Here is a 23,565-nt window from a genome sequence, read left to right as displayed (position 1 = left end):
TACCGCTTCATTTCAGAGAAATTAAAGCATCAACAACTGGTGTTTATGCAGGAGTCACAAAGTGCCCAAACAGCCACATATATCTCAGTTTCATTCAAAACCTGGGAAAGCAAATCAATGGAAGATAATGGAATGGGATAAAATTAGCTCAGTCAGGGAGAAAACATATTTGCCTTCTAAGGTGCCTCTTCTCAAAAGGGCAGAGAAAGGAAAAAAATTAAAGCTTGGTTTCACATCACAGCAGAGCCTACAATTCATCAAGGTGACCATCTGCCAATGAAATTGATGAGGAAAACATCATTAAAAAGAAAAACTTGCAACGCCTTCCACCCCAGTTAAGTTTTTTTCCCTGTTAAGAAGGCATAACCTTCCCTTCCATTCTTCCTCTACCTTCTACTTGTTATGTTTCCAATTAAGATTCGCCTATCTAAAAATAGGTAATGTGGCACTCACAACTCCTGTTTGTAATGTATTCCTTTAAGCTACATTCTGAAACCAAGCAGGATCCATAAATCATGCCTCTTCTCTCATGAAATGAGAAATGCTAAGGTCAACTGAAATTTCTAGAAAGGTGGAGAGGTAGAGCCACCCCAGTTATTTTTCTGTAAGTTGCAATAATTGCAAATGCCTCTTAGGAAAAACTCAGCATCAGTAATCCCTTAGCTCAGACACAAAGCTAAACGGTCACAGCTACCTGCAAGCGGGAGAAGCCCCAGTGTGCACAGTACTTAGCACTAGGACGCGAGAGGCAGGGCAGCAAAACAGCTCTACTCCAAGTCTGCAGTCTACCCTTATTAGTCTCTGATCATCTGTCTCTTTCCTTTTCTTTGCAGACCTATGGCTGAGTCATCTAGTGAAAGAGGAAACTGAGAAGACATCCTAAGAAGTGAGATGCTGGCTTGGAAATCCAATATGTTCATTCTAAGGCACATCCATTCCATATTTATGTATCTACTCAAATATCTTAAAATGCACTGCATATTACCGAATCTCAGTCCCAGAAGGCCTTGTTTCGACATCATGTAGTGCGTGGCAGTATAAGCAGAAAGAGGAGGGTAAAAAAAAAAATGCCCTTCTCTGCTTTGATGAGAATAGAAGGTTAGAATCAACACCACTCCATGTAAAAGGAGAAAATTCTCTGCCTCTCTGATAGAGCTGAGTGGAATATTCACAAGCTCACCCAAATTGAATGTGCCTGCTGAGCTGGTGATTGCATTTTTCAAATATGCTAGTCCTCTTTTGGAGCTGTTTTGTTTTAGGGTCTCTGTTTAGCTGTGTACTTACACTCAGAGCAAATGAATCACAAAGGGTGCAATTTTATAAATAAAAAAAATCAAGAAATAAATAAGCTAGCAACTAGTAAAAACCAGCGACACATCCCTGGCAATTGATTTTCAAGCCTCAGCCCAGCTGTGTTTATTTCCATTCATTCTATATCTCACGAGGGTCAGGCTTTGGGTAGGAGGAGAAGAGCATGGGGCCTGGGAGAGAGGGAAAAATCACCACATGGAAGGGAGACATGGTTCTGCCATGCCAGACACTGGCAGATGTCCCCAACAACCTGCGAGAAACAGCATGGCTTTGCAGTGTCACAGGCCTGGTTTGAGTTCTGAGTCCATAAAGTTCTAAGTGTATTAAATACTTACAAAGACTGCGCATTTCAAATATGCTGAGAATTCTGTAAGGCGAATAACTTTTACAAATGCCAAGTCACTTAGTTCTGTCACTGTTATTCCCAACTTGTGTATGAAACCACCTATGTCAAGTGGAAGTTGCTGAAGCCACTTCAGAAAACAAAAAAGAAAAGGGTGTAGAATTTTGAGCAGACATTTAGATTCTTCCAGAGGCATTCTTGAAACCTCTAAAAGTGACCTTACTCAGAAATTATTCTGGCCATCCAGGAAATGACCCTGGTACTATAAATATTTGCTTCAGTTCTGCTCTTCAATTTACTGCTCCATTTCAGAGGAATTTTAAGCATCTATACCTGGTGTTTCATGCAAGAGGCACAATCAGCTGTGTAACCTTTAGTAAGTTTCTTAATGTCTCCGAAGTTCAGTTTCCTCACCTTCAAAATGCGTACAATAATGGCACCTACCTCAAGGTCTCGTTGTGTGGTTAAATAACAGAAAATCAAGTGACACGTTTAACACAGTGCAGGATCTAAGAAAAGGAACCCAATACAGTATGAAAGTGTTAGCTGAGAGGTCAACATAATGAACATTTTTACCACCATGAGCCATTCAGGGATGAGTCCAACATAGCCCTGTTGCAAGCTTATCTTCCAACCTTATTCTGGCTGAGACACATTGACCTAACAATTGATTATATGAAATTGAGGAACAATTAGCTATTTACCACGTGACACATAATCGTATCTATCATAGATTTAATATCTCCTTGTGTCAGTCAGCAATCTGAGTCCTGTAATCATTGCTAATCCTCCCAATCATGCAAGGTAGAGGTTGTGCCCATTTTAAGATGAGAGCGTGAGAATTAGAGAGACTAGGTCACTGCCCATAACCATAGAGCTTTTAAGTGGTAGAGTGGGAATTCAAACCTAATTCTGTCTAGCTCCAAAGCCTATACATTCTGCCACATCTTCGGCTATACCATGCTACCTCTTCTTTCATAGAGATTAGTTGTACAGATAGCACATTAGCACCCACTGTGTGAGAGCAGTTAAAAAGTGTCATAAAGAAATGAAATGGGGCCAGCCACAGTGGTTCATACCTGTAATCCTAGCACTTTGGGAGGCCAAGGCGGACAGATTGCTTGAGCCCAAGAGTCTGAGACCAGCCTGGGCAGCATGGGGAAACCCCATCTCTACAAAAGATACAAAAATTAGCCAGGCATGATGGCATGCACCTGTGGTCCCAGCTACTGGGGAGACTGAGTCAGGAGGATCACCTGAGCCTGGTAGGTCGAGGTTGCAGTGAGCTAAAATCATACCATTGCACTCCAGCTCAGGCAACAGCGTGAGACCCTGTTTCAAAAAAAGGAAGGAAGGAGAGAAGGAGGGAAGGAAGGAGGGAAGGAGGGAAGGAAGGAGGAAAGGAGGGAAGGAGGGAAGGAGAGAAGGAGAGAAGGAGGGAACGGAGGAAGGGAGGGAGGGAGGAAGGGAGGAAGGGAGGAAGGGAGGAAAGGAGGGAGTGAAGGAGAGGGAGGGAGGGAACAAGTTAAATGAATGTGGTACCCAACCTCCCAGATGGTCCTCAGTGAACCCTGACTCCTGATATTCATGCCCATGTGTAATCCCTTCCCACAATGTGTCACAATTGGTCTATGAATCTAACGGATACAGCAAGAGTGATGGTGTGTCACTTCCAATGCTAGCTTATAAAAGGCATTATAGATTCTGCTTTGCTTCTCTCTTGGATCACATGATTTGGGAGAAGCCAGTTACAATATCTTGAAGATATTCAGGCTGCCTGGTAGAGAGGCCATGTTGCTAAAAACACTGAGGCCTCCTGCAAACAGCCCTATGAGTAACCATATTGGAAGCAGGTGTTCTGGCCCTAGTCAAGCCTCTGGATGATTGTTTCCCTGGCCAACAGTTTGCTTTACGAGAGACCCTAATCTAGAACCCTCCAGCTAGGCTGTTCCCTAATTCTTGACACTCAGAAACTATGTGAGATAATAAATGTTTGTTGTTTTAAGGTGCTAAATTTGGGGATTTTTTTTATGTAGCAATAACTAATATAGTGTAAAAATCAGACAGAAGTCAGGATGGTACAAAAGCCTTGGCCAAGGGGAGTGGAGAAGACTGGCAACCAAAGGGTAATAAAATGATTTGGAGCATGAGAACAGACAAAAAGAAGAGATCATTTGAAGTGAGAAAATAACAATATTATCAAACATTTATATAGCACATGTAGTGTTCTAAGTTTTGTTACTATATTCGCTCATGTAATCCACATAACAATCTTATAAAGTAGGACTAGAGTTATCCCCATTTTACAGATAAGGAAACTGAGGTACAGAAGATTTCAACAATTTGCCCAGGTCACTCAGTTAGTAAATGGTAAAGCTGGGATTCACTCCAGGCAGTGCAGCTCCAACTTCTGACACTTAACAACTTCACACGCTGCCTCTCAGATCTAAAGAAAAACAAGAAAAGCAGCCAAGGCCTTTATGTTGTCAGGGGTCTGAGTAAACCCCATGCCTTTGGTCTAGATTGTTTTATTATTGTTTTAATAAGGATAATAAATTACATTGTATAGCAATGCCCCACTTACTTCACTTAATCCTTAAAAAAAACTCCCAGGAGAAGCAGAAGAGATATTTTTATCTCCATTTTACAGAGGAGAAAAACTGAGGCTGAGCAATGTTAAGGGATGATTTGAATCTGTGAATTTTAAATCAAATGAGTTTTGGCAAATTAAGGAATTGTCCAACTCTAATTTAGGTTAGAGTTGGAAATTCTGACATGTTGAAACTCTCTTGTTTACCTTACCTATTGACAGTTGTAGTTGCCTATTTACATTTCAGATTCCATGGATAAAAATAAATAAATCAAAGAGGAAGCAGCCCCATGAGAAGAACATGAGGTTCATGTGCTACCTTACTTTCAACCAGGAGTAAGTACATTCATAATAAGACACAATCACAATAACATTCAAAATCAATTTAAGCAAACAAGAGTGGCATAATTAAAGTTAGAGCTCAGGGCCTCTTTCCAAGAGAATAAGATGGATTGAAATAACTACCACCATCCCCACGAAAAATATAATTAAATTAAATATGCATGCATATTATTGAGGAATAATCATTGTAACAGCCCCCAAAAGAAAAATATGTTTATTTCTAGTCAATTGAAAAAATGTATCACTGATTGTTCCCCCAACAATACAGTAATTGTGAAGTCCACAGAAATGCAGCAAAGTTAATGCTGAGGTTCAAATATGAAGGCACTAAGGAGAGAAAACTGGACAGTTTCAGACAAACCTAAGAGCTACAACATCGCAGTCATAATTTCCTCTTCCTCCACATGCTATCTGCCCCCCACGCACTTCCATTTCCTCTGAACTGCAAGTCTATATGCACATTACATTATCTAATCATGGGGTACTTTTTTCCTGTTTATACTAGAATTTATTTTATTTGGGCGGGGGAGGAGAGGCGTGATCTTCGTGTTAGACATTCTCTCACAGATGATTTTAGAAACAGTGTCCTCTCGATCCAGGGCGTTCATTCTCAGATCTTCCATGAAGAATGATATTTGCACTAATGAATGTTTCCTGTGCTATTATTGGTGAGGCAATTAGGCCTTCCCACACTCATGTCTGCAGGCTGCTGTGGGCCTCTGGGTAATCAATCATGTTTCTCGGCAGCACTGTCAATCAGAAGCTCGCCTGAGTGGCATCTATTGACAGTTCTCAGCATGCCAGTGCTTTCCCGCTCCCTCTCCTCTTTCGGGTTCATGGTAATACAGAATTTGAGCCTGCTGTTTTTTCATCATAGAGTGGAATTTTTTCATTTTTCTCTGCTTGTGTTTATTCTTCCCCCCTGCTTTATCCTTTCAAGAATATCACAGAAAATATAGTATTCAACACAAATCCTCCAGAGGGCTTCTTGGCTGTGGTTTCAATATATATTATTCTGTATTTCATTTCTTTTTCTTCTCCTTACCTTTAGACACCTCAAACTACATCCTGCTAACCCCTATTACAACCCCAAAATATCTATACTCCATCTTTCTCTGTATTTCTGACCACATGTTTGACTTCTTCTCATTGTCCAGAAAGTCTTAACTAATTATCAACAGGGAATTGAATTGTTCTCCGCCTTGCCAGCGTGGCCCCTAATTTTATCACCAAACTATATTTGCGAGGACTGCATATGCCAGATTTTTCAAAACTACCCCAATCTCAAATGATCTATTCCTTGGACAAAGTGTTTCTAAACGTCAGTTTGGAAAATCAGGTTGTTGCACACTTAAATGAGATTACTTTAAGTAATTATGGTATTCACATCACTCTCCTTTATGTACTCAGAAAACCATCAGCACTAGAAAAATACCTATTTCAATTAGAAATTGCATCTCTGTTTCCTATAAACTGAAGGGAAACCTTACTTGCTACATGGCAGCCTGGAGACAACAGACAAGGCCCATTTGGAATTTGTTAGTATCTGTGCCCCACCCCCACCAGCACCATAGCAAGCACATGAGCCCAAAAGTGACACACAGGACTGTCTCGCTCTTATCCATCCTCAAATTCATACTCAGAGAAACTTTAGCAATGACAGCATGCGGGGCATTAAGGAATGATCCTTGGCTCTACTTCCCACAAGTCCTGGGTTCGTGCTTTCCCGATTTAACTACCTTTGGTAGGCACCTTCCTCAGTTCATCCACTCACAAGAAGTACTGGCAATCTGTATTTTGGCAGCTTCCCATGTGCAAAAAAAGAAAAAAAAAAAAAGGCAGGGAAAAGGGGGTGGGGAGGAATATGACTGCTTTTTATGAAATCTCTCTGTAAAGAGGAATGTGGGTCAACAGAAAATACTTCTGTATATGCAACAGCCCTTCAATGGGAAACTAAACAGTTTCTTCCAAGAATGTTTTGAGCTACATTATTTGTAAACGGTACATAAACAATGGTATTAACATCACTAAAGAAGAAAACAGTAGGTCCACTGGAAATGGAAGACAGCCTGTGGAAAAGGTCGGGGGAGATGTAGTAAACCTAATAATATAAGTGACACTTATAATCATTGGTCATGTGTTGGGCAATGTGTGAGGTACGGCACATGCATTCTCTGTTTTAGTCCTTACTACAAGCCTGTGAAATGGGTCCTATTGTTGGGCACACTTCCCAGATGAAGCAGCCATGGCACAATGAGGTTGCACATCTGGCTTGGAGCAAAGGAGTGCACACAAGCCCAGACTGTTGGAGTCCATTGCCGCAGTTTTTAAGCATGCTGTTATCCAGCCTGGTCAGTCTGGGCTCAGCACCATCCAGGGGAGAGGGCTATAATTCCCTGGATTCTAAACTCTCTTAGGTAAATACCCTTTGCCTAAGAGAGTTTATGACTTGACTCTGCATCCACCAAGTAGCCTAAGGTTATAATCTGGCCTCCTCTGCTATCATGACTATAAGGATCATTTTGTGAGTCCTCTGAGGGTTGTTACTCACTATAAAATGATGAATTGGCCATTTCCTGGCTCTCTTGGCCTCCTGAACATTCAGTTACCAACAGCCAAGCCCCTTGAACCTTAGCACTTCCCAGCCCGCCAAACTGGGACCAGATCCTGGAATGTCCCAGCTCCATCCAGCCCTCTTTTGTGTAAATGTCCACCAGTTTCTCCAATTTCTACTTTTCATCTCTACAGACATCACACCTTCATCTTACTCTTTAGCTATGCAAAGGTGGCAAACGCAAACTCTTGTTAACACTTTGAGAACCTCGCTCTCCATCATTTTGACTATATGCTCATTTTCTGTCCTCTCCATATAAATAGTTTTCTTTAAAACCAAATGACTCCTCATTATCAAAGTTCCATGCAACTGGTCGACTCATATATTCTACTTGTATCACCACAACATCAGCTTGCCTTTGTTTAGCTTTTGAATTCTATCAAGAAGAAATAAGTAACACTTGAGCTAGTCCCTTAGTCTTGGCTCACTGCAACCTCCACCTCCCAGGTTCAAGTGATTCTCCTGCCTCAGCCTCCCAAGTAGCTGGGATTACAGGCATGCACCACCACGCCTGGTTAATTTTGTATTTTCAGTAGAGACAGCGTTTCTCCATGTTGGTCAGGCTGGTCTCGAACTCCCGACCTCAGGTGATCTGCCTGCCTCAGCCTCCCAAAGTGCTGAGATTACAGGCATGAGCCACTGTACCCGGCCGAAATCATGTCATTTTATACACACACACACACACACACACACACACACACACTTATGTAAAACATATAGCATCTACCTATAAAATACATTTTCTGGCCAAGCACAATGGCTCACACCTTTAATCCCAATAGTTTGGGAGGCCAAGGCAGGAGGATCACTTGAGCCCAGGAGTTTGAGAACAGTCAGGTCAACATAGCAAAACCCTGTCAAAAATACAAAAAGTAAATTTTAAAAATTAGCTGGGCATGGTGGCACACACCTGTAGTCCCAGCTACTCAGGAGTCAGACTGAGCGACAAAGCTATCTACTTTATCTAAGGGAAAAGGCTCTGCCAGACATTGAGCTTCTGGCAGGTCATGCTACAAAGAACTGCCCTGCCTACACCCCCTCTAAGGATCCAACTTTACAGTCATGACCTGATTCCACAGAGCCTGTGGACCAGGGGGAGCCAATCATAAGGCTCACAACCATCATCAGGGCCTGAGGTGAAAACGTGAGCTCAGCCCATCTGAGTCCTCTCTTGGCAATTTAATCAGGAAACACTGGGACATGGGGCTAGCGGGGGTGGTACTAAGGGTAAGAAGGGGGCCTGAGGTTGGGCTTGGGCTAGGGCAAGTGCATGCTGACATTGCAAGGTGTGGAAACTCACAGTAGAGAGGGGAAAGAAGCTGCTTAGAACAGAGGAGATGAGAATAGGCACATGTGAAAGGGCATGTGCCATGTGGTCCTGGTTTTTAAGAACATTGTTTTCCTAAATGTAGTGGAGAAAGGATGAAGGATGCCTGGGACTTGGGAGGATGAAGGGAAGAGCACCTAAGCATCAAAGGAAGCTAGGGATGCCCAATGAGAGGTGGGATGAAGAATCTTCTCATCTGTCTTAAGCACCTGTGTGTCAGATTCCTTTTTATAAACAAAGCCCACACTGAGACCCTCTATAACACACATAACGTTCTAAACTTTCACCAATGACAAATTTGCCTCTCAGGACAGTCAAGTTTCACACCTACTCTCAATTGGGGTAGGACGAATCTTTCCCTTATGAGATATGGATTTACATTTTGTTCTGATGACAAGTTTCCTGTAGCTGATCAATCATATCAGACAGAGGAAAGATAGCATTGTGATGATCTATGAGTTATACTAGCGTGAGTAGAACAAACGCAGGCCTAACCACCACGGCATTTTTCTAAAGATGGCCTGCAGTCAACATACACCATTTCCAGTCGCAAACACATCCTGTCACTGCCACTTAGCATCATGTACTATGCACAGTCCTCACCCCGAAGTGAGGTCCTCCTCTTCCATCCCAACCTTGATCTGAGAATGGGTGTGAAACTCCTTCATAACCCCTGCAGTTTACAGGAAGTTTTCCTCTCCATGTAAAGCAAACACATGTCTTCTCTATTACAGCTCCTTAACTGAGCCCTTTCACTGTTCTTGCTGAATCCTCTACTTTCATTGGGGAAGCAGGAGATTGAAGGGGGTTACTGAAAAGTCAAGGCTAAAGTAAAATTAAAATTAAAACACAGTTTCTAAGGCCTGCGGAGTGCACAGAAATGGTCTTTGTCTTGGTGGAGCTGGGAACACAATGGTGTAAATGTAGCACTTGGCATGTGGCCCGCAGGTCTCATTATTTTACAATTATACCCAGATGTCAAACATCAATGTTGGCATTTAAAGCCTACAGAGTTGGTGAGTGCTTAAAATGGTTCATGCCTGCCTTCTGCAAAAGTTAAAGTGAAGAGATGACAGGTTAGTTTAACACAGCATGTGTTTTTCCTAACTAGCCAGTGACAAGAAAGAGTTACACAGGTACTTACTATTTATAACCCATGGCCACATCCACAAAATACTTTCTTCTCTGTCGATAGACATTGTCCTTAAATCCCTTAAACACAAAAAAGATTAAGTTATTTAACACAGTGCTGAAAATTAGCTGCAGAAGACCTAAAAGAAAATCACTGTGATGTTTGAGTGTTCAATTCATATGTAAATCTTATCCTAGGACGGCCATCTTGATGACACAGACAGAAACAAATTGTACTTACAGTAAAACCTCATTAAATTGGGGCTGTACTAATTTAGGATGTGTGACAATTCAGGCTAAAGTTTACCTTTCCACTAAGTAAGCAGAATGGCTTAGTTGAGCAAATTGATATTGTGAACAATACCTTTAGGTTTTCAAATATCATTTGCATGTAATTGATCTTAATCACAAATTAATCCTATCCTATTCATTAAAACAGATCCCTTTAACATGATTATTCAGTAACTTAACCTAATTTTAATTGCTTTGTATAAATAACTAATAAATGTGACATTTATTATAAATTCCATCATTTAGAATAATCAACACATTCCCAAATTAGTATGAATTAAAGAGGTTTTGCTGTATTTTATGACTACAGCCACATAAGGCAAAATCGATTTTAGGGAATTCATGCACAGGACAGAAGCCTAGCACCATTTCACTCTGACTTCTTGTAATTCTAGTTAGTCTTAGCCAACTTCAAGATTTTTATCCATCATCATCCACTTGGGAAATTAAACATTATGTCTGTCATTTTTCAGTCAAGTGAAATCCTTCAGAGAGGACTTCTTGGTTTACTCAAAAGTATCTCCTCTTGTCAACAGACGTTCCATTTTCCTTTCCTTTAAGCACTTTCAGACAATCAATTCTTTCCAGGGTTGTTTCTTCTAGCTGTTGGAAGCTCAGAAGGAGTTATTGCAATTTAACTCCTACCGCTACAGCCCTACAACCTGGAAGGATAACCAGGAAGCAATGGCTTGCTAAGAATGGAGGCCAGGCAAGGAGACAAGCCACTGGGATCATAGCATTGGAGAGTGAAGAACAGGGTGAGGCCCACAAAGGCCTAGACTACCTCTGCTGAACCTTAGTTCTGCAAGATGCGCTGCTCAAGAGGAGCCTCAAACTCATTAGCAAATCGCCCCTCTCTTGCCTGGCTGAAGAGAACTGGCCTCGAGGCTAGAAATCTTCACGGGGCTGTCTGCTGGACAGAAATGAAGAACTTCCATTGTCAACAACTTTTCTTTCAGGAATGACAAGAGAGTTACTAAGGGGAGGAGAAGATGCCCTGAGACCACCTTAACACCATGTAGAAATCAAGTATCCTCTGTCCAAGAAACTAGCACTTTCTTTTACTGTGAATTGGGAGTTTTTAAACTGGGGTTCATAGGCAGGCTTGTGAAGTCCTAAAATATCTATATAAAAAATTTTACAAAATAGTTACCACTGTCCTTGAAGTTTGGGTATTTGGTAAAAAATAATAATAATAATAATAAAATAAAATAAATAGTTACCACATTCACAAATAGATCTGTGCCCCTTAAAAAGGTCTCCTGCTGTAGAGGGTAGATGCAGTCATGCTAGAAAGTACTTGTTTCAACACTCACTAGTAAAACCAGGCTACTTGAGATGGTAAAACCAAAGAATTCCAAGCACCTTTATTATTCAAAAAGAAAACAGGCCATGACAAAAGGAAAAACGTCCTGTGAAAAGCACAGCATCTGTTCCCCGGTTCCTGCCAGACTGGACACCATGGTAACAGCATCATAATCTGCTGGGCCTCCTGAAGAATCTCAACTGCGTCTCTTCTGCAAACACCTGCACCTTTTCCAAGGACGCAAGAGAGTGATTTACTCATCATGCCTCATTAGCTTAGTGTGGCAGTGATTACGCAAATGTTGTGGGCGATCCAGAACTTCCTGGATTGAACCATGGACTGGCAAAGTGAAATAGGGACGCTAGCTGCGCTAGTAGTGACAGAGAAACAGCATTCCTTGGCCATCCATTCTGAACTGAAGCGAGGGATAGGGTTACCGGATAAAATACAGGGCACTCAGTTAAATTTGAATTTCAGATAAACAACAAATAATCTTTTTAGTATAAATATGTTCCAAGTATTGCATGGGACATACTTATACCACAAAACTACTCCTTATTTATCTGAAACTCAAATTTAACTGGGCATCCTAGATATTTATTTGCTAACTCTGGCAACCCTAGCACCCAGAGAGTACCCACCCTCCCTCTTTCAATTGAAATCAAAGGAAATCGAAGACCCATCCTGAACTCTAAAGTGCTCAGCTAAATTTATGTTGACACTCAAGTAGCTATCCCAAATAGGTCAACCGTGATGGAATATTAGAATCACCTGGGAGCTTTAAATAATACATCAAACCTGGCCACATTCCCAGAGGCCCTGGCATCAGTATTTTTTAATTCTCCACATGTGATTTGAATGGAAAGCTAGGGATGAGAATCACTGAGCTAGAACATTAATTAAGACATTAGTTCTCAAATTTTAGATCTCATCAGGATCCCCTGCGGATACTTTTAAATGCAGACTCCTGGGCCATCCCTGAAAGTTCTGACTCAGTAGGCTTCAGATGAGCATCAAGATTTGTATTTTTAACAAACACCGTATGAGTGAACCTTGAACCCCACTTCGAAAGACCTTCCCAGTCTAGATGCTGGCTCCTCGAAGTGTGGTCCCAAGACCCTCTGGTGAAAGCCTTATCTGGGAGATCACCAGAAATACAGAATCCCAGGCCCTACAGACGCATTATCTGCATTTAAAAATGATCTCAAAGGTGATTAGTTTGCCCCTTGAGGTTTGAGAGGCACTGACCTAGATATTTAACCCTTTCTAGGGAGCCTCAGCAACCTTACTCTTATATTCCAAGCCCCTTCTGAAGTATCCTATCACAAGGGTCCCTGTGTTTGTCTCAGGACTGGGATTATTCCCAGGCATAAAAAGTGCTTAGACAACTTTTCCATCCTCATCAAACAACTTACAAAAACACCAATTTGCCAATATCACATTCTGTATAATGAACATTCGATGTGCTTATAAAAGAAATATATGCGGTTTAAAAAATGACAAGAGAGGGGATTGCTAAGTGTTTGCAATTATTTCAAGTGGCTGCACAGAAAATAAGAGAAGGTATCATAAGGTGGGTATAATTAGGAGTAATGGAATAAAATTAAGCACAGGAAAATTTATGCTGGGTATTGGAATAAATTTTTTCTCAGTAAGGTCAGTGGTTCCTATGGTTGTTCCATTAAAATGGCTGAACTCCTTTCTCCAGGTTGAGTAATTTTCAAACTAGACTAAGGGGAGCATTTGGAAATAGGAGGTTATCAAAAAATCCTTTACTGTCCAGGCATTGATCTGGATGATTTAATACAGCATTTCTATTTCTAGAATTAAGCATTTACTCTTGCCAAATGCTTTCCAGTTGTTTTATTAACTAGGCTTTTCAAACACCCCTTTGAGGTCAATAACAATTTTATTTCCACTTTTTACATAAAGAACTTTAGGTGCAGAGGTAAAGGGACTTGGCCAAGGTCATTCTGCAAGTTAACAGCTGGTGTCTGTGCAGCCCGGGTACTGCTTAGCTCCTAAGTCAGGTTCCTGTGCTAATTCTGATGCCTTCTGGAAGTTGAGAGAGGGGAAAGATAACAATGGGTGATTATTAAAGCTATTTTATAATGTTTTTCTAATATTCAGAAGCCTTACATGTGAATTACTGGAAAATATTCTGAAATTTTAGGCTATGTTAGCAAATATAACACATTGCTTCTTTGAGAGAATTCAGCTTTTTGAAAATTATGCAGTTGAATTAGGTCTGTTTGACCATTTGTTTGAATGGTGTATTTGAATTGGTCTGAGTTGGTATATTACATCAAATGACTGGTTTAATTGAAAATTTCCCTAGGGTTAAAGTTGTCATAGTTTCCTTTAAAACAGGGGTTCTCAAACTTAACGGTGGGCTTGTTAAAACAAATTCCCAGGTGATACTGACACTGCTGATGTTGGGGTCGTACTTAGAGAGCCACTGCGCAGAGTATAGCCACACTGCCAAACCCCCAGATTTCCTCAGTTTAAACAGCAAGGAATGTCTGTAAACTATTACCTGCAGACCGCAGAGGCGTCCTGCAAGCATTAGTGATCGGCTTGGGTTGCACTCTTTTATCTGCCCATTTTTAGACAAGGGGCGCCGGGGGAGGGAAAAAATGCCCATAATGAATGGGTGCATTGCTTACTTCTCCCAGACTATTAACTGTACTTCACTCTGGCCATAAAGAAGTTCCAGGTCTCTTGTGTTAAATAAAAAGTGATGTAAAGGGGGGAAGGGGAGAATAATGGGAAATGCTTACCCAAGTATCATATTTCTTTACAGATGGTCATTTTTATTGGAGTAGAGGAAAGAATGATGGTAGTTAGATTCAGGGTAGATGTGGGAAGAGATATGTCTTCCATCATAGCCTTTATTCTAAAACTCTCTACCTTTCCATTGAGACTGAAGTCAACTACATTACTCTACTCCTAACTACCTCCAGTCAAGGAAAATAGCAAGAAGAATTTTATTCTCTCACTGAGCCCCGTAATACCTAGTCCTCCCTAGTTTCCCAGAGGCATGATCAATTTCAGTTCATCGTTTTTCCAAGGGTCACCATCTGCAGGTATATTTCAGGCTGCCTAATTCCACAGAAATATTCTCCAAGGTTTAGAGTCTCCTCCTCTATCCAACCCTTTTAAAAATAAATGCTATGTGAAAATACCATCCTTCTAACCTGCTTCCAGTCAACACGTGTACAGGGAAGCTTTATCATTTGGAAGTCTGCTCTCAGTTATGGGGAATAAATAATAAATTGTTCTATAATAAAGCTTTGCAGCACAGAACATGGCACAGTGCCTGGCACATGGGTGGAGCTGAGAGAGCATGTGAGAAATAGATTTTACTGGACACTTACTGGATGGTCGGCATCAAGCTCAGAACCATACATGAGAACTCTGTGAGAGCATTTGTCTAACTCAGAGATCTTCCGAGGGAACCAGGGCACATCCTCTAGCTCTGTTGAAAACAGTGCAGGTTCAAAAATATTAGTTCACAGATTATGTTTTCCCCTTTGCAATATTTGTCAGATTGCAAAATTACCCGACAAGCTAAGACCACCCTTGCCTTCTTCCTCTGTCCAAATATTCTCTGGAGGATTCAGCGTCACAATAGTAGTTTGAAATTTCAGCAACTGAATGAGCTCATTGAATTCTGTTTTCCCACACTCACAGTCCACAAAGATTTCAACCTCAGAACTTCTTCGCCGAGATTTCCTGGATTCAATATGAACCATGTTGACACGTTTTTCCTGTGGAAACATGAGCATCTGAAAATCACCTTCAGGGGACAGTAAAAGAAATGCCATGAGCTTTTATTGTTCACATCTTAAGCAAGGTGCCAAGTACCCACACAAGAGGAAGAGACAATCTCTTTGTTCTTTGAATAAAACTTGGAAAGTTTCCAACCATTATTTCCATTAATAAAAAATCTATAGATTTATACTTCTGTGTATAGCTTGTCCTGCCTCATAAAAAAATAGAAGGGGCATTTAAAATATAAAATGGCCCTATAAAATGAACATCATCATTTCCCAGAGAGTGGTACACATCCCACAGGTGGCACATGATTATTTGGGGAAAAAATTATTTATTCTATTATCATGTAATATCCAGATTTATCTTGTGTTTTCATTTTCAGGTGTGAAGCTCACATTTTTGAAGTACTGACCTCCTAACCTGGCAATAGTCTTCAGAGTTCCTAACAAGCTAACTCTGCATTAATAAGCCACAGCTTATGCAATTCTGCTTATTTCATTGCTTGACAGACAACTCCCCTTTTAAAGCCTCGTGAAGTTTTGTTCCTTTGAATCTTTCACCGCATTATCCAGAAATTGATTCAGTAATGTTTCATAGCAGATTAACAGGTTTGTAACCAGGCACACAGTCACTTTTAAAATTATGTAATGATATTTTACATTCACCTGAAAGAGCCTCAGTGCTTTTACTAATCCACCAACTTCATTTTTCAAGGAGAAAACAACTGCTGTCTTGCCACTTTCGGTAGCAGTTTCACTTTTGCTGCTTCCCTCGTTGCCTTTGTCGTCATTTTTGCCAGAGTTAGCTTTATTTAGCTTTAGGAATGTCGAAGCATAATAAAACAAAATATTAGCTAAGGTTCCAGAATCCTCCATAATTAGATTTTTCCCACACATTTCATTCATAAGCTGGAAGCTCCACCAATCATACAAACTTAAGGTGAAGTTACCATGTCACTCATAACTTTCAATCATAAATATTGGTGTAATTTACTCTGAGACACTATTTTCCAGTGGTCTAAGACATCATCTAGTGGTTGAAATTAAAAGGGGATCAGATTTGTTTCACTTTAATAGCATCAAAAACCTGACTGTCATAAAGCCTGAAGTATCACATATGAACAATTCCTGCCTTTCTAGGATTATTTTACATCACAAAATTTGATCTCTTAGCCTCGTTGAATCATATGGAAACTATATTAATTACTAACCATAATAAAAATAAGATCAAACATATTTTTGAAAATAATTTCAGTTTCAATTAAATTTTAAAAACAAAATATCTATTTCATTCCAAAATATGTCAGCACATGCCCAGAGATTAATGGGTAATATTACTTTCTTCAATTAGATCTACATTGTCAATGTGAATCTGCCTGCAAAAGTCTAGCACAGACAAGTGTATAACTCTAAGGCCATCTGTGTCAGAAGATAATATTTGAAAAGTGACTATTAAAATTCAGCGACAAATAAAAGGAAAAAAGGAAGGAAGGAAGGAAGGAAGGAAGGAAGGAAGGAAGGAAGAAAGGAAGGAAGGAAGGAAGAAAGAAACCTGGCCAGCTAATTATTAGGAGCAAACAGTAAAAATCTGAGAAACTGAAAAAGATTAACACTTCATTAGCCACTTAAGATTTTATATTGCCTGATGAAGTAATGTCTATTAGTCCTGCTGGCTAAAGAAAAAAATGATGGATTCCAGTAACTCAGGTCACATTGCCAGAGATGCAGAATAAAAAGCTGGAAACTTTATTTAGTAATAGAATGGGAGGAAACAAAACAAAAACAACAAGCTAGAAACTTTCATTTGACAGACAATGCAAAATTATGATGGTCTGTTTTATATTCTTTATATGCAAATACAGCATCGGGCAGACATAGAAGTAACTCCTGGCAAATGGTGATTTAATGCAATCATACCAATCTACTACATCCTCATGAAACTGAGAAATGTAGGTTTGCTCTGGAACCCAGTGAATAGTTATCTGCCATTGTCTTCTTCTGATTTCTCTACTGGCTTTATTTTCACACATCAGTATTGCCTTATTCACTAGATTTATAGATAACAGAGATGGAGATTTTATTATTTATGACTTGAGGGAGGGAAGAAGTTTATGCAGACATTGACATTTGACAGTATGTTTAGTCATTAAAAGCTCAAATGTCTCAGTGTTCTTAACATCTGCCTCCTCCTCACCACATAACACACAGATCTCGCATATATAAGTAGCATTTTTTATATCAAAGGGTCATACATTAACCATTACCCTGAGCTTTCTTTGTTTTCCTTCTAGCAGTTAATTATGACTTCAAAATTCTTCATTGTAATATCACATCCAAATATTCATGATATTTAAATGTTAGAAAATCTATTTATGTTTTGGTCTCATTTTTGCAAATTGATTTAAATAATTCTACAGAAGTTGCCATGTTTACTTTTCAACATTTTTATCAGTAATAATATGTCAGTACAATGCAGCCCTCTGGCACGTATTTGGAGCTACGATATTAAAACATTATTCTATGATACAGACTGAATTGGATTTGGTTGATAAACTCTGATAGTACAGTAATAAAATACCATTTAATATTTTTAATGACTAGGACCTGGATACATTTTTATTTCATGGTTTTTATTAAATCCCATGACTATTATCTGAAAGCAGGATCTAAAATCCTGCAAATACTGCTTTTTTATCCTGTAGATATTATAAACATAAAACTCCCTTAAATACTATAGCAAGTGGTGTATTTCTTTCATTATTCCATCAAGTAAACTGAAAAAAATTGAGCAATGTGGAACACAGAAAAACTTTTTAAAGGAATCCAATCTTTCTTTTATTCCAATAAACTGCACCCATAACTAAGAACAGAAAATAATAGTTCTATGTTTAAAGACCAGGCTTTGTAAACTGAGGGGGCTGTAGGAGACACAATGATCTTCTGAAAACCGTGGAAATTTATTTAATTTTTTCTCCCTACTCCTCCTCCTCATAATAAACGGCTTTTCAAAATTCTTCACACTCTATTTTTTTTTTTTTTTTGGTTGTAGATTTAAGACATTGATTCATACAATCTCTCGTTCTTAATGTTCAGGAACTTCTTAACTCTACTTCTAAACTTTGCGGAAAAAAAGTTTAGCACGCAGTGACTGGCACACTCGCTTTACTTATGGAGAGAAGAGGAAGACTGGAGGCAGACAGGAGGAAAGTAGGGTAGACGGATTATAAAGAAGGAGAAAGTTGAGGTGTGCGTGCTTACACTACAAAAGGGATTCATATGGTGAGGAGAAGATGGTCACACCCTAGAAAATACTTCTCCATAGTGCCAGGTACGTAGTACTCACTGTTGAGCTGCCAAGTAGCTGATGCTCTTCGGGCACTGCTGAATCCAGGGAAAACCCTCTCCGTGCCCAGTATTTACTGGAAAACATCATCATTGCTGGCTGCATGGATCCCGGTGTAATATTCTTTCTCTGCAGCAGGGGGGACTAGAGGGGCAGTAGCAGCTCTGGCGGAGATTGAGAGGAAGGGGCGTGCGATCAGCTGCCTGCCTGCTTGGGGCGCTGTCCAGAACTCTGGTGCTGAAGAGCAATGCGAATCCTCCCATCCCCGGGCTCCTTTATATGAATGACTGGAGACTGATGCAAGACTGATTAGAAAGAAACTCATTTCTGGTTGCCGATGGCCACAGTCAGATTACAGACCTGAAGCCTGGGGTTATCTGTGCTCATGGTGTGATTTGTTTCATAGGTCGAGTAGCTTTTTGGGCGGGGGTGGTGGAGAACAATACATAAGGGGGTGTTATTTGTAGAAGAAACCATCTATCCTCTGACGTTAGTTCTCTCATCTCTGAAGCCTGCCACTCGCAAGTTAACCTCAGTTTTTAAGCAACTGTGAATTCAAAGATTTTGTGCTTTGTTTCCAAAATTAGAAAAATAATTTAAGAAAGATCAGCACTGCTAAATGCTTAAACCATTTTACAGATTTTTTAATTTTTAATTTTTATGGATAACTAATAGTTGTGCATATTTATAAGGTACATGTGATATTCTGACACAAGTGTACAATGTGCAATGATCAAATAAGGTAATCAAGATATCCATTGCCTCAAGCTTTTATCATTTCTTTGTGTTAGAAACATTCCAATTCCACTCTTCCAGTTATTTTAAAACACAAAAGAATATAAATTATTGTGCTCCCGAACACTAGATCTTATCCCTCCTATCAGCCTATATTTTTTTTACTCATTGACCAACTCCATTTTATGTTAATAAGCTTTTTCTGACCTGACATATTATAATTTTGTGCATGCAAACGTGTGAGTGTATATATGTGTAATGGCTTTCATAAAAGGGCTTCTTCTTAATCCTGTGATGCCTCTATGTAGAGTTATATGGAGGAAAATGTATTGCAAAGGAAACGTAAGGGTTTGACTTAGCTACATGTAGATTATGTATAGCTCAGATACTAATCCTGGAATCTTCCTTACTAAATGAGAAATAAAAGGAAACTAGATTCCCATATGTCAGCCATTCATTTTAATACTCTTATGGTTACTGAATTTTTTCTCTCTACTGGAAATCATGGAAATTTAATCTTTGACATGACCCTTTCATATAAAAAGTGCTAAATATATGAGATCTGTGTGTTATGTGGTGAGGAGGACACAGAGGTTAAGAGTACTATGATATTTGAGCTTTTAATGACTACACATACTGTCAAACATCAATGCCAACTAGATCAAATCCAGCAACTTGATATGCATAGATTAATCAATATTCTTACTATTCAAACCTTAGAAAGTCATGAAATTCACCAGGCCACAGGAAAATGTTACCAATCTCCTGAAGAATGAAAAACTCTTGACCAAATGTGCTTGTTTGACTGAAAATCTAAACAAAATCTGGTGCTGGCACTGCTTGTCTATATAGAAAAAAAATTTTCAAAACAAGTCGGGATGAACTAATATTGACTGAAGTTTAATTGCTTCTGGAGTCTTGAAGGGACATAATTATTAATTGATCTAATTCTGAAAATATTATTTCGCTTACATTTTCTGTAAGGGTCAGCTCTAATCAGCTAATAGGAGAAGCAAGTTTAAATAAGACAAATGAAGTAATGACAATAATAGTAGCTAATGTTATTGAGATGTAATGAAAGAACCAGAGATGTGAAGGGATAAAATCCACTGGATAGTGTCCCTGCTTGGATGTGGAAGTGAGGGAAAAAAAAGATATTAAAAGTAATTTATTTATAATATATATTTAGAATATTAAAGATTTAACTACTTTTGCTCACCCTGGAAACCCTATTAAAACAAGATAAAAAATTCCTTTTCAAGGTACACAAGAGTCGCATAAATTGGAAAACAACGGCAACAAAAAATTAGCAGCTTCAAAGAAGAAAAAATGATCAAAGGCTTTGCAGTCATGGGAAAGTTGAACCTTAAGCTATCAATGAAGAAGACTTAGAAGCAACGCACTTTACATGACAGAATACCCTAAAGGCTCAAATACCTCTGGAATTGAAGGTAGAGGAGACTGAAAAAGAGTGGTTCGAAGTGTGAGAAGCAGTAACACAAATCAGAACTTATAACAAAGTTACAATAATCAAGACAGTGTGGTACTAAGGACAGATATATAGGTAAATGAAATAGAATTGAGTGTCCAGAAATAAACCCTTACATGTAGAGGGAATTGATTTTCAACAAAAGTGCCAAGACAATTTAATGTGGAAAGAGTGATCTTTTGAACAAACTGTCCCGGGACAACTTTGGATATCCACATGCAAAATAATGAAGATGGACTTCTATTTCACATTGCACACAAAAATTAACTCAAAATGAATCACAAATACACATGTAAGAACTAAAATTAAAATTCTTAGAAGGATAGGAGTAAATGTTTTTGACTTTGGATTAGGCCATTGTTTCTTAGATACGACACCAAAAGCATAAGTACCTAAAGAAAAAAATAAGATTTCGTCAAAATTAAAAACTTCTGTGCTTCAGAGGACACCTTCAGAAAAGCGAAAAGACAACCCACAATGTGGGAGGAAATATTTATAAATCACATATCTCATAGGAAACAGTATCCAGAATAAAAAATTCTTACAACTCAGCAATTAAAAAAACAAATAGACCAATTTTTAATTGGGAAACAAAATTTATTTGAGACAGCTGGCTCTGTTACCCACACTGGAGTGCAGTGGCACAATCATAGTTCTTGGCAGCCTCAACCTCCTGGGCTCAAGTGATCCTCCTGCCTCAGCCTCCCAAGCATCTGGGACTACAAGCACAGGCCACCACACCCAGCTAATTTTTTGTTGCTGTTGTAAAGGCAGGGTCTTGCTGTCATGCTCAGGCTGGGCAAAAAAAAAAAAAATTAATAGACATTTCTCCAAAGAAGATATGGCCAGTGCAAACAGGAAAATGTGCTCTACATCAATAGTCATTAGGGAAATGCAAATCAAAAAACACAGTATGACTTCTGACCGACTAGGATGGCTAAAATAAAAAAGACAGACAATAACAAATGTTGGTAAGGAAGCAGAAAATGTGGAACACTCACACATTGCTGGTGGTATTATAAAATGGTACAGTCACTTTGGGAAACGGTTTGGTGGTTTCTCAAAATGCAAAACATAAAGTTACTGTATGACTCAACAATTTCACCCCTAGGTATGTGTAAAATGGTATAGTCACTTTGAAAAAACGTTTGGCGGTTCCTTACAAAGGTAAAACTAGAGTTACTACATGATTCAGCAATTCCACTCTTAGGTATACACCGAAGAAAAATGAAAATATATATCCACACAAAAACTGTACATGAATGTTCATAGCAGCATTATTCATAATAGCCAAAAGTAGAAACAACTCAAATACTATCACCTAATGAAAAAAACAAAAAATGATATATGATAAATAAAATGTTATTTAGCAATATAAGGAAGTAAGGTACTGATACATGTTACAATATGGGTGAACCTTGAAAACATTATGCTAAGTGAAAGAAGCCAGTCACAAAAGACCATGCATGTATTGTAAGATTTTGTTTATATGAAATGTCTAGAAGATGTAAAAAGAGATCGTTTTAAAAAGAGAGAGAGACACACACAGAAAGTAGATTCGTGGCTGCCAGGGGCTGGAAAAAAAAGAAGAGGTGGGGAATAGCTGCTAAAAGGTACAAAGTTTCTGTATGAAAATTTCCTAAAATTAAATATTAGTGATATTTACACAACTTTGTGAATATACTAAAAACCACAAAATTGTACACTTTAAGGAAGGGAATCTTTTGGCATATACATCACATCTCAATAAAGCTGTTATCTTATTTTTAAAAAGCAGTTAAAATTCCACATTCCCCTTGACTAAATAGCCAAGCCACCTCCTCTTTTGCCCCCAGGTAGAAAATTGAAGGTTACTCTCTCGAAAGGGTAAAACAAACGGTCTCTGTACTTAGGAGCATCAGGCATAGTTGAGAATAGGGGTACCATTCTGATTAAATGAATGTATTGAGGTATTTAGACTCATGATATCATGACATGGAGACTCCCAAACCTCAGAAGGCTGACAGCCAGGCATTTATTCTCCAGCCAAATAAAGACAAAAAGTATCTTTGGAGAATCTGGCAAAGGCAAGATCTTAAAACACATTGAAAGCTCAGATAATATTGAAAGCTCTGAACAAAATAATGCAATCGGATTACCCTGTAGGTAAGCTCACATTTGACAAGCCTCAATTTAAATATTTGGTACAGAGTGTGGGGTTAGATTAGTGACAACTATATATAAAATCAGCCAGTAAAAAACCTTGATAAGAACTAACTCCCCAAGAAAAATGAAAATTAGGGCTGAAGGGGAGCATGTCTCATTTGGGGATTAGTTACAAAGTCATAACATAAGCACTAAATATTGACCTAACCAATATTATATCAATTATATTGGAAGACAGATGATAATAAAGTGTGTATGTGAATCATAGGGGCTGTGGGGAGAGGGTAAACAGCTAGATTCTTGTCTTCCAAGATGAAAAATCAATGGTTAATGCCTAGAGCTGAAAATCAAAGTAGTAGCAGCATACACATATTACAGCATTGAGACATATGGAAGTAAATACCACAAGCATGACCTGACTGTTGAAAGTCTTGCCACTGGTGGGGGATGAGGAGGGTAGGAGGATATGGATGGTGGGGAGAAGGAGAGGAACAGTTTCTCATAACAAAAAGTCTTGTGGAAACCATGTACATGTGTGATATTGGTTACAAAAATATAAACTTAAAAAATAAATTATGCTGGGCATAATGGCTCAGGCCTATAATCCCAGCACTTTGGGAGGCCAAGGCAGGATGATTGCTGAAGCCAGGAGTTTAAGACCAGCCTGGGAAACATAATGAGACCCCATCTCTACAAAAGAAAAAAAATAAAAGTAAAAATTACTAGTATAATGGTATGTGGCAGTATTCCCAGCTACTCAGGAGGCTGAAGCAGAAGGCTCGCTTGAGTCAAGAAGTTCAAGGCTTCAGTGAGCTATGGTCA

General features: G+C 39.1%; 1 protein-coding gene across 1 annotated transcript in view; it reads right to left on the bottom strand.

Annotated features, from left to right (window-relative positions):
- The window catches only part of TPH2 (tryptophan hydroxylase 2), a 92,179-nt gene extending 73,554 nt beyond the window's left edge, over positions 1-18,625 (bottom strand). The window contains exons 1-5 of the mRNA XM_032171661.2: positions 18,375-18,625; positions 15,698-15,847; positions 14,842-15,025; positions 14,633-14,733; positions 9,672-9,739 (exon numbers count right to left, since the gene is read on the bottom strand). Coding sequence (XP_032027552.1) covers positions 9,672-9,739; positions 14,633-14,733; positions 14,842-15,025; positions 15,698-15,847; positions 18,375-18,479 — 608 coding nt within the window. The 5' untranslated portion in view covers positions 18,480-18,625. The remainder of the gene's footprint in view (positions 1-9,671; positions 9,740-14,632; positions 14,734-14,841; positions 15,026-15,697; positions 15,848-18,374) is intronic.
- Between the last annotated feature and the right edge of the window lie 4,940 nt (positions 18,626-23,565).

This window comes from Hylobates moloch, unplaced genomic scaffold (assembly GCF_009828535.3).
Source record: "Hylobates moloch isolate HMO894 unplaced genomic scaffold, HMol_V3 SCAFFOLD_12, whole genome shotgun sequence".
NCBI classification, from domain to species: domain Eukaryota; kingdom Metazoa; phylum Chordata; class Mammalia; order Primates; family Hylobatidae; genus Hylobates; species Hylobates moloch.
The sequence above is the reverse complement of the archived record's forward strand: the minus strand, read 5'-3'. Positions and strand labels throughout refer to the sequence as shown.